General features: G+C 41.5%; 1 protein-coding gene across 1 annotated transcript; it reads right to left on the bottom strand.

Moving 5' to 3' along the window:
* Positions 1 to 6,411: 6,411 nt before the first annotated feature.
* On the bottom strand, positions 6,412 to 10,472 carry LOC149066939 (uncharacterized). Its single transcript, XM_089253113.1, has 4 exons — positions 10,441 to 10,472; positions 8,703 to 9,138; positions 8,022 to 8,327; positions 6,412 to 7,062 (listed from the first exon to the last, which is right to left on the bottom strand). Exons 1-4 carry the CDS (start codon positions 10,470 to 10,472, stop codon positions 6,412 to 6,414), a joined length of 1,425 nt encoding a protein of 474 aa, XP_089109239.1.
* Between the last annotated feature and the right edge of the window lie 614 nt (positions 10,473 to 11,086).

The following is an 11,086-nucleotide window of genomic DNA, read 5'->3' as shown; positions in this document are numbered from 1 at the left end:
ATCGGTTACTGCTGCTACAATGGCAGGTTATCGAGATTTAAGTGAGTTTGAACGTGGTGTTATAGTCGGCGCACGAGAGATGGGACATAGCATCTCCGTGGTAGCGATGAAATTTGGATTTTCACGTACGACCATTTCACGAGTGTACCGTGAATATCGGGAATCCGGGAAAAAATTAAATCTACGACATCGCTGCGGCCGGAAAAAGATCATGCAAGAACGGGACTGACGAGAATCATTCAACGTGACAGACGTGCAACCCTTCCGCAAATTGCTGCAGATTTCAATGCTGGGCCCTCAACAAGTGTCAGCGTGCGAACCATTCAACGAAACATCATCGATATGGGCTTTCGGAGTCGAAGGCCCAACTCGTGTACCCTTGATGACTGCACGACACAAAGCTTTACGCCTCGCCTGGGCCCGACAACACCGACATTGGACTGTTGAGGACTGGAAACACGTTGCCTGGTCTGAGTCTCGGTTCCAATTGCTTCGAGCTGATGGACGTGTACGGGTATGGAGACAACCTCATGAATCCTACATGTCAACAGGGGACTGTTCAAGCTGGTGGAGGCTCTGTGATGGTATGGGGCGTGTGCAGTTGGCGTGATATGGGACCCCTGATACGTCTAGATACGACTCTGACAGGCGACAGGTACGTAAGCATCCTGTCTGATCACCTTGTGCATTCCGACGGACTTGGACAATTTCAGCAGGACCATGCGACACCCCCCCCCCCGTCCAGAATTGCTACAAAGTGGCTCCAGGAACACTTTCCTGACTTTAGACACTTCCGCTGGCCACCTAAATCCCCAGACATGAACATTATTGAACATATCTGGGATGCCTTGCAACGTGCTGTTCAGAAGAGATCTCCACCCCCTCTTACTCCTACGGATTTATGGACAGCCCTGCAGGATTGATGGTGTCAATTAACTCCAGCACTACTTCAGACATTAGTCGAGTCCATGCCGCGTCGTGTTGCGGCACTTCTGCGTGCTCGCGGGGGCCCTACGCGATATTAGGCAGGTGTACCAGTTTTTGGCTCTTCAGTGTAGGTTCATGCTGTAGCCCTACGATGAATTTAAAAAATGAACTAAAATTACGTGTGAAAATTTTTTAAATGACGCAGTGACAAAACTGTTCGTGTCAACATATAATGATTCATTATCAGGATTTTAAGCCCATCGGAAAATATAAATAATCAGATTTTCAAATAAGAAAATTATCAGTTTGTTGACTTCAATTTCGATACGGTGAAAATCTGATATTTCACTAAAGGACAAGCTACCTTCAAGTGGCTTTTTGGTTCATAATGTGACCGCTCTCTCGCAGGCGAACCAAACAACGTGCGAGTTGGCTTAAAAACAACACAATACTAGTTGTTTATGTGGGCGGGCAGAGTGTGGAAGGGAAAGAGACGACGACGAGAGAGAAACGAAACACACGTCTATAGTCAGACGAACGACATTTAATACAAGCAAAAAGAAATAACTATACTACAGCAGCGGTCAAGTGGAGGGAAAAAAGAAAGTCCCCAAACGAGGGAAACGTTGCGTATATGGTGAAAGAACATGAATACATACACACAGTACAAGGGGGAAAATTATATTATTCCAACACCCCCTCTTCATTTGAGCCCGTAAATAAACATAACATTTCATAATTTCACAATATCAAGTGCTTTTGTAAATCCGTCGGCTGGGTTGACTTTAGAGTCTATATGTTTCAGGATCTTCACAACCACACAAACTGGCTTGATGCACAATGAAGCCGTCGTTGAAGTGCCTTCTGTCAGGAATACGACTGCAGGTTGGAAGTTCCTCATCATCGCTGTCTTCATCCGTCAATTTCTCGGAGAAATTCCCCGTGCGATGGTTGTCACCTGCTCTCATCACTTCGAATCTCTTGGGATCCGTCACCTCTGGGATCGTCCTCTGATGGGTTTCTGGATCGCTCCTCCTGAGTTTTTATTTCCACGGAGCCAGTAAGTTCGGTTTCACGAACATCATCTTTACTCGCGTCGAAATTGTCGCTTACTTGATGTTCTACACAGAACCTGACATCTCGACTAATTACGACCTTTTTCGATGATTGGTTGTAGCAGCGATAGGCTTTCGACTCCTCGTCGTACCCAAGGAAAATCATTTGTACTCCTGTGTTATCGAGCTTTTGACGCCTGTCTGTTGGTACATGAACGAAACACTTCGATTCAAAAACTTGTAGGTTCTTGATGGTAGGCTTCCTGTTCATCCACAGTTCGTAAGGAGTTTTCTCCTTCACTCGAGTTAGAACTCGATTCAAAATGTAGTTGGCAGTCACCACAGCTTCAGCCCAAAAGTTCTTCGGTAAGCCTGCATCGATCAGCATACAACGTGCCATCTCGACCAAAGTCCTGTTCTTCCTTTCTGCTACCCCATTCTGCTGTGGAGAATAAGCCGCAGTTAGCTGTGTTTGCACACCTTTATCAGCTAAGAATTTCCTCAAGTTTCGGTTTAGGTATTCCCCTCCTCGATCGGATCGAATCACCTTTACTTTTCGACCGAATTTATTTTCAACAAGATTCAGGTACCGTTTTAGAGCATCGGATACGTCCGATTTTTGTGCCAACAAATGTACTTGAGTGTACCTCGAATAATCGTCGATGAACGTGACAACATATCGCTTTCCACTTGGTGTGATCGTTTGCATCGGGCCGCACACATCGGTATGAATTAGATCTAGCGGTGCGATCGACTCACTCGTGGATTTCTTGGGAAATGGTAGTCTCGAAAGTTTCCCTTTCATGCACGTATCGCAGGACATGTTGATACCACAGTCAATGAGTTTCAAATCATGAACAAGTCCTTCAGCATGCATCTTCTTGATGGTTTCTACATCTCTATGACCCATTTTTCGATGCCATGTGTGTACGCAATTTTCTTTATGTCCAGTCACTGTATTTACTTTATGTAACTAACAAACCCGTAATCTGTACAGATTTCCGACAGAGTCAGCAATACCGATCTGCTTTCCATCTTTGTGAATTTCACAATAATCACCATGAAAGTTCACGGAAGCATGATGCAAAGTTAGCTGACGAACGGATATTAGATTACTGACGACACCGGGAGCATACAACACATTCGAAAGTAACACTTTTGTCACCGAACCGTCTAAATTTTTCAATAGCATATTCCCGGAACCTATGCCTAGCACATGAACTGTTTCGCCGTTTGCGACTTCAATATTATCTTTATACGAGTTATCTAACGACGTGAAAAAATTGATATCGTTACTCACGTGGCGCGTGGCACCAGAATCCACAATCCAGTTTTCCGACCGTATGCCTAGTGACAGCAAGGTATCCTTTTGCTGAGCGGCGCTCACTTTATTTTCACTTGAGCTCCTGGACGTTTTCTCCGGATGATTCCTTTTCCACTCTGCGTATTTTCTGCATCTGTTCTTGACGTGGCCGGGCTTCTTGCAAAAATAGCACTTTATGAAGTTTTTCCTCTCGATGTGGCTTGATCCGAGTTTCATCATTCTTTCGGTGAGAATACTGCCTGGATCCGCGTGTTGCTGCCTTCTTTCGTATTCGGCGATGACCTTTTGCTGGACAACAGCGAACGTCATCTCGGTTTCGGCACGTGTTTCCAATGCGGTGATCATCGGGTCGAAGCTCCTTGGTAGGCTGCTGAGTAGCATGGCGGTACTCCATTTGTCCGATAAGGATTCCTCGCCGAGGTCCCTCAGCTTCAGAAAAAGTTCTTGCATGCGGACGACGTGCTCGGGAACATTTCCGCCTTCTTCTAGTTTCAGGGAACAGATTGTCCTCATCAGGTGAACCTTGTTGGTGAGGGTGCTCTTCTCGTGATACTCCTTCAGGGCGATCCACATGTCCTTCGCGGATTTACTATCACGGATGTTAATGAGCTGATCATCCTCGACAGTTAGTCCAATGTACGCTTGTGCTTGGCTGTCGGCTTCCTCCCATAGATCGAGGGTCCTTCGATTCGCTTCACCTGGATCCGGCCTGTCGTTCTCGATGACTTTCTTGAAAAGTTTCTCTTTCATTAGCAGAAGTTTAACCTTATATTTCCAGTTCGAATAGTTGTGATTATTCAGCTTGACAATATTGTCCTTGATGCTGGCCATTATCGTTGCGAAGGTTCCTGATGCACACGATAAAACCAATGGAAACTAGACTTCTAACGAGATACCACTACTGCGTATCGGCGCGCGAAAAAAAAAATTGAAAACGCTACCGTCTCGAAAGATACGTCTCTAGGTGATGCTCTGGGCCCATAACCTGTGGGCGGGCAGAGTGTGGAAGGGAAAGAGACGACGACGAGAGAGAAACAAAACACGTCTAGTCAGACGAACGGCATTTAATACAAGCAAAAAGAAATAACTATACTACAGCAGCGGTCAAGTGGAGGGAAAAAAGAAAGTCCCCAAACGAGGGAAACGTTGCATATATGGGGAAAGAACATGAATACATACACACAGTACAAGGGGGAAAATGATATTATTCCAACAGTTTAAGCACAGCACAATATTTCACATAACAGGGCGCATAGGTAACGGGGCATATGGCATTTTACTGGCGAACCATTGGTCCTAGAGGCATACTTTCAGTTAGAAAAAGTACCCGAATAATGTATAGTACCTCAGATATTTGATTCATGTTGCCAGGGGCTGCACAATTATCAAAATAAAAAAGTTAACTTTGTATGCGGACACCCTGTACCCCAAAACCCAATTGGAAAGTTGTTTCCCTGTCTCCAACAAAAAAAAATTCAACGTTTCTAAGTGCAATATTCACTGAGATATTCGAAGAAAGAAAAAAACACAGTGTTAATTTCGGGTTAAAACTGTTTTTTTCTCCCAAATTTCCTCAATTTTTCGAATTTGCATATCTCGGTGAATATTGCACTTAAAAACATGAAATTATTTTAGTTGGCATCGCGTGAAAGAGAGCAACAACTTCTTAATTGGGTTCTTTGGTACACGGGGACGGTATAAAAAGTAGTTTTTTATTTTATAACTATTCACAGCCTCTTACAACATTAATGACATATCTGAGTTGGATACGTGATTTGGATACTTTTTCTAGTTGAAAGTATATCTGTAAGACTAACGGCTCGCCGGTAAAGTGCCATACGCCTTGTTAACCATGCAGCCTGCATATACACGTAAAAGAACAGTTTGCGACGAACCATGAAAAAGTCTCGCCACAGAGAGCAACAGGCCTACAACGATTAATTATTCAATCATTACACTTCACTCATAGTTAGAAAAACTGGTGGCAGATGGCAGCACTACACATAACAATCATTACACAGAAACAAACTTTACGTCAGGTTTCACTACACGTACACACACATTCCCGCATGTACCAATTCGTTAGAGGTTCCGCAGAGGAATATGGACGAGGTACATGTGTGGTTTAGTAGTAGTAGTTTGAGACGAAATACAGTCGACTCTCGTTATAACGGGAAAAAATATCGTTTCAAACCAAACTTTTCTAATCCCTCGGGTAAGTTTTCATAGTAACAATATAGAAATCTGGAATTTCTTTGTAACGAAATTTCGTTATTACGAAGTTATTTATCTGATCTCTTGGAGTTCATTATAATGGGGTTTGACTGTATCCCCCCCCAAAAAAAAAAATCTGACATTTTTGACCAAACGTAATTCAACTTCGGCAATTTGATCTGAAAACAGTCCTTTTTATTTTTTTAAAAATTTGGGAAGGACACAAAAGGTAAAAAGGTTGGGAGAAAAAAAAAGAAAAATGACTAAGAAGGGCTCGGTTGTGCGTAAATGCCTCGAAATTCCACTTGTGCGCAAGGAGATTCGCGCCTCACTCTGTTTTATGACAAAATTTATTTCACATTTATGAGACGTTTGACTACGCGGTCACGATTAATCTCTATATATAGCTATATATCAATATTAAAATATTTCATTTATACGAAGCACAATTTCAATTATTTGACATTTTTATTATTTTGACTCGAAGTTCAAATCTTCGGAATTTAGACATCATTTCCAACAATCAAATCCACGCAGTTTTTACAGATTGTGAAAACGCTTCGCTTAATTGGTTTTGCATGCGTATTATCAACACTTTTATGTTTCATTCTCGCTGAAACATTCGTCCGAGTGGAAGACGATAGAAAGACGAAGTGAACTCTTTGACTTATTGCATTTAATACACATACACATGATAAAGGATGAAGCACGAATAGAAATAGATGTTAACGCGTTGGCTACATGATTGCGAATGCTCGAGAGAGCGTGAGACACAGAAGCAGAACAGACAGCAATCTTAAATCACTTGAACATTCTAAACAAAGCACAGAATAAGGTCTATTAGATGCTGCCATCTATATTAACGAAATAGATCACAGCACCCCTCCCTTCTTAGTTAGGAAAGTCGTCGATTCCCAGTCGTTTTGGGCGAATGGTTGTTCGTTTCGGTCTCGGAGTCTTTATTGCCACAGTTCCGTTATCGTTTGGTATTTGCTCGTTTGCAAACGTTGAACTTGAAGGTTCTGCACTAGTCTCTGTTGACACATCTGCAGGAATTGGACTCGATCCGGAAATCTCTGAACTTGTAGGATCTGTAGGATAACGGTTCATCATTTGGTCAGCGTGACGTCGGACAACATCTCCGGTATCGGTGATGGCTTTGTATGACACTGGTCCGGTTGGTTTCACAACAGTAGCCGGAATCCAGGATGCACCCTGGCTATAATTTCTGATGTAGACAGCATCTTCGGCATCGAATCGTCTCACTTTTCGTTGCTTTTGCTCTGTAGCTGCATCTTGCTCTTGTTTCCATCTTCTATCACCCACCAAGTCTGGATGAAGACGGTCCAAGACAGTAGTTAGCCTCCTTCCCATCAGTAGCTCAGCTGGACTGACCCCTGTTACTGACGATGGCGTGATGGCGTGATGTGTTGATGAAGTAGGAAATTGGAAAGACGCTTTCTCCAGGAACCTGAAACGATGCGTTTTAGAGAGTCCTTCACCGACTGGACAGTTCTCTCTGCTTGACCATTTGCACATGGTCTGTAAGGAGCAATCAGTGCTTGACGAATACCATTACTTTCTAGGAAACGGCGAAAATCGTTAGATGTGAACTGAGGTCCATTATCGGAAACTACAACATCCGGCAAACCATGAGTAACGAAAATCTCACGCAGCACATCGATGGTTTCGGTGGCAGTAGTTGATGTCATTCGTCGTACTTCAGTCCACTTGGAGTAAGAGTCAATCAGAATCAAGAAGTTTTGTCCTTGAAATGGTCCAGCGAAATCTATGTGAACTCGGGACCAAGGCTTTGTCGTTATTTCCCACGGATGGATTGGAACTCTGGGAGGTGCATGCCTTGTACGTTGACAGTTCGTACATCTTCTTACGTAGTTTTCAATATCAGCATCCATGCCTGGCCACCATACGAACGATCTTGCAAGAGCTTTCATGCGTTCAACGCCTGGATGCGCGACATGCAATTCACTTAAAACTCGAGATCGACCTGGCACTGGAATAATTACTCTATTTCCCCATAATAAGCAATTTTTATGCACTGATAGTTCATTCCTTTTTATGAAATAAGTTCGAAACTGTGAATTTTTCATCTCAACAGGCTAGCCTTTTAGTACCCAGTTCAACACTCTAGAAAGTATTGGATCTCTAATAGTCATTTTTGAGATATCCACAGCATGAAGTGGTGGATTTTCTAATTCTTCTATGAATAGCACTTCTAATGGAGAAGTGACCATGGATTCGGGAGTTTTTGCATTCGGTAATCTGCTTAGGGCATCCGCATTACCAATTTTCTTTCCCGGCTTATGAATTAACAAAAAATCATATGCATTTAGAAGCAAACTCCACCTTAGCATTCGCGGAGATAAAATCTCTTTCGTGGGCTTATTTTTATTGAAAATTCCCAACAGAGGTTGGTGGTCAGTAACTATAGTGAATGAGTGATCATACAGAAAATGATGAAACTTTTTTACTCCAAATACTATACCCAAAGCTTCCTTGTCGATTTGAGCATAGTTCCGTTCTGTAGTAGTTAGAGTTCTCGAGGCATAAGCTATTGGTGCTTCTGAACCATCAGGAAGTACGTGACTCAAAACCGCACCAACTCCAAAAGGTGAAGCATCGCATGCCAACACAATGGGAAGCTTTTCATCGAAAGGAACTAACACACAATCCGAACTTAACAATTCCTTCAGGGAATTGAAGGCATCATCGTGGATCTTTGACCATTTGAATGGTGCATTTTGATCCAGTAATCTATGCAACACTTCCGCAACTGTAGCCTTATCCTTAAGAAAACTGTTATAGAAATTTATCAGTCCTAAAAATGCCTGCAATTGTTGTTTGTTTTTTGGAATGGGAGTCGAACGTATTGCTTCAATTTTCGAATTGGAAGGGTGAATACCCGCAGCATCGATACGGTACCCTAAAAATTCAATTTCAGTGACTCCAAAAAGACATTTTTCTCTTTCAGCACGTAATCCGACATTTTTAAGTTTGTCTAGCACGCATTCTAATCTTGATGCTAATTGATCTAGAGAATTAGCCCTGATCAAAACGTCATCAAAATATGGAACTACACCTTCCAAATTTGAAAACAAATTTTCGATCATATTTTGGAAAATTCCAGGAGCAACATTAACACCATATTGCAATCTGTTAACCTTGAAAGCACCCTTGTGAGTTACAATTGTCTGGGCCTCAGCTGAAGTTTCGTCTACACGAAGCTGTAAATAAGCCTGAGCTAAATCTATTTTAGCGTAATATCCTCCACCCTTCAGGTTTGACAGTAACTGATTAACAGCTGGAATTGGATAGGGATGAGCATTCATGGCCTTATTCAAAGTTACCTTATAGTCCCCGCATAATCTAACGTCACCTGAAGGTTTAATAACGGGAACAACAGGAGTTGACCACTTTGGGTTCGAAATAGGTTCAATAACTCCTTCATCCTGAAGTTTTTTCAAAGCAATCTCGATTTTTGGTTTCATTGCAAGTGGAACATTCCTAGCCTTGAGTCGAATGGGAGGAAATTGAGGATCAAGAGGTAAAGACACGACAGGTCCTGCAAATGTACCCAATCCAGCATCAAAAACCTCGCTATATTTTTGAATTACTAAATCCACAGGATTAGATTCAATCTTTTTGACTCCATTCAATGAAATACCCAGAGGCTCAAACCATGAGAAACCCAAAATATTTGTGCATTTACATTTTGAAATTAGCAATTGTAATCTGACTTTCTTGTTCCCAAATTGTACTTGTACTATGCATGAACCTAGAAGTAAAATTAAATTTCCTTGAAAATCCCGCAACTTCACAAAAGTGTTTCTAATCTTAGGTTTGCAGCAACCAAACAAAGTTTCAAAAGTTTCTTTAGAAATTATAGAATAATAAGATCCAGAATCAATCTCCATTTTTAATGCATGGTTGTTCAATAAAACCTCGATACCTTGTTTGAAACCAGAAAAGTTAACTACAGAATTCGAATATTCATTTTCGGTTTTAATTTCATGTGTATTATGTGTGTATGCTTTATTTTTCTGAATACTCTTGGCCCGGCATACAGTTTGTACATGCCCTTTCTTGCCACAGTGCCTGCAAGTAGCTGATTTGAAACGACAATTAGAACGGTCATGTCGTCCACCACAACCAAAACATACATAACTGTTATTAGAAGAATCATCCTTTGAAACATTTTTTTGTTTCGAATTAAATTTCTTTTTACACTTCACTTGATCAACGAAATCAGAAGTTCCTGAATTAGAAACTTGAGAATTTTGAGAATGAATTTGTTTTGATTGTGAAAACGCAGTTTCAGCTGCAAGGCACTTGGCAACAGCATCGTCAAAATTCAATTTTGGCTCTGCCAGTAACTTCCGTTGAGTTCCTTCATCTCGTAATCCACATACCCACTGATCGCGCAATCGTTCAGCAAGAGTAGCACCAAAATTATAATTTTCAGCTAATTTTCTTAATTCGGTAACGTACGAATTTACTGACTCATTGTTTAACTGTACTCTCTTATGAAATTGAAATCTGCAATAAATTTCGGAGGGTTTTTCGCAGAAATGATTTTTCAGTAGTTCGAGTATGTTATCGAAACTCACATCAGAAATCTGCTGAGGCGACACAAGGGAACGCAAAATCCCTAGCGTTTTTATTCCGCACACAGCCAAAAGAACAGCCCTTTTCTTTTCAGGAAGCGTTATCGCATTTGCTTCCAAGAAAAAAGTCAGCTGTTGTATATATAAATCCCAGGACCCCGAATTTGAGATATCGAACTCAGGCATAGACCCAATTGTTACCATGTTAGAATTTTATAAACATCAATATAAATAGATACTAGTGCCACGCGAAACTCGAGCGTGATAAGGAAAAGCAATGTCGAAATAAACATACCAGCTCTCATCAGGCATCAGTTTGGTAAACATCCCATAGTTCGTCGCCAGTTTTATGTTTCATTCTCGCTGAAACATTCGTCCGAGTGGAAGACGATAGAAAGACGAAGTGAACTCTTTGACTTATTGCATTTAATACACATGATAAAGGATGAAGCACGAATAGAAATAGATGTTAACGCGTTGGCTACATGATTGCGAATGCTCGAGAGAGCGTGAGACACAGAAGCAGAACAGACAGCAATCTTAAATCACTTGAACATTATAAACAAAGCACAGAATAAGGTCTATTAGATGCTGCCATCTATATTAACGAAATAGATCACAGCAAACACTAAATACCATAAATTTTAGGTTGACAGATACAAAGAGGCGCATTGAGCCGGTTATGGATATTTCTAAGTGAAGACTTACGTGAGAATTTATTGCACTTTTCTTAGAAATCAGCAGACGCAGTGAGTCTCAAATCAACGGATTTAAATTGCTTTAAATGTGATCATACGACCTTTTAGAATTTCTTTTCTAATGTTCACAACATTGTTCTTGCAGGATAGGAAAATTCCATTGAAATTATTTGGGATGTTGCAGGCCAGTACAAGACCAGCAGCAGGCTTAAGTAGTAGGGCAGTTAATAAGAATCATTACAG

Source organism: Pholcus phalangioides, unplaced genomic scaffold, assembly GCF_987345545.1.
Source record: "Pholcus phalangioides strain wild (caught in Gottingen) unplaced genomic scaffold, Ppha-v1.0 ptg000032l_1, whole genome shotgun sequence".
NCBI lineage: Eukaryota > Metazoa > Arthropoda > Arachnida > Araneae > Pholcidae > Pholcus > Pholcus phalangioides.
The sequence above is the reverse complement of the archived record's forward strand: the minus strand, read 5'-3'. Positions and strand labels throughout refer to the sequence as shown.

What these genes read in the sequence shown, in the direction of transcription:
- LOC149066939 (XM_089253113.1), bottom strand. Translation starts at nt 10,472, where the DNA reads ATGTTTACCAAACTGATGCCTGATGAGAGCTG. An exon ending in CTCACAAGGGTGCTTTCAAG is followed by an intron (nt 8,328 to 8,702) that starts GTTAACAGATTG and finishes AGTTTTCTTAAG; the next exon opens with GATAAGGCTACAGTTGCGGA. An exon ending in ACAAGGAAGCTTTGGGTATA is followed by an intron (nt 7,063 to 8,021) that starts GTATTTGGAGTA and finishes TGCTCCTTACAG; the next exon opens with ACCATGTGCAAATGGTCAAG.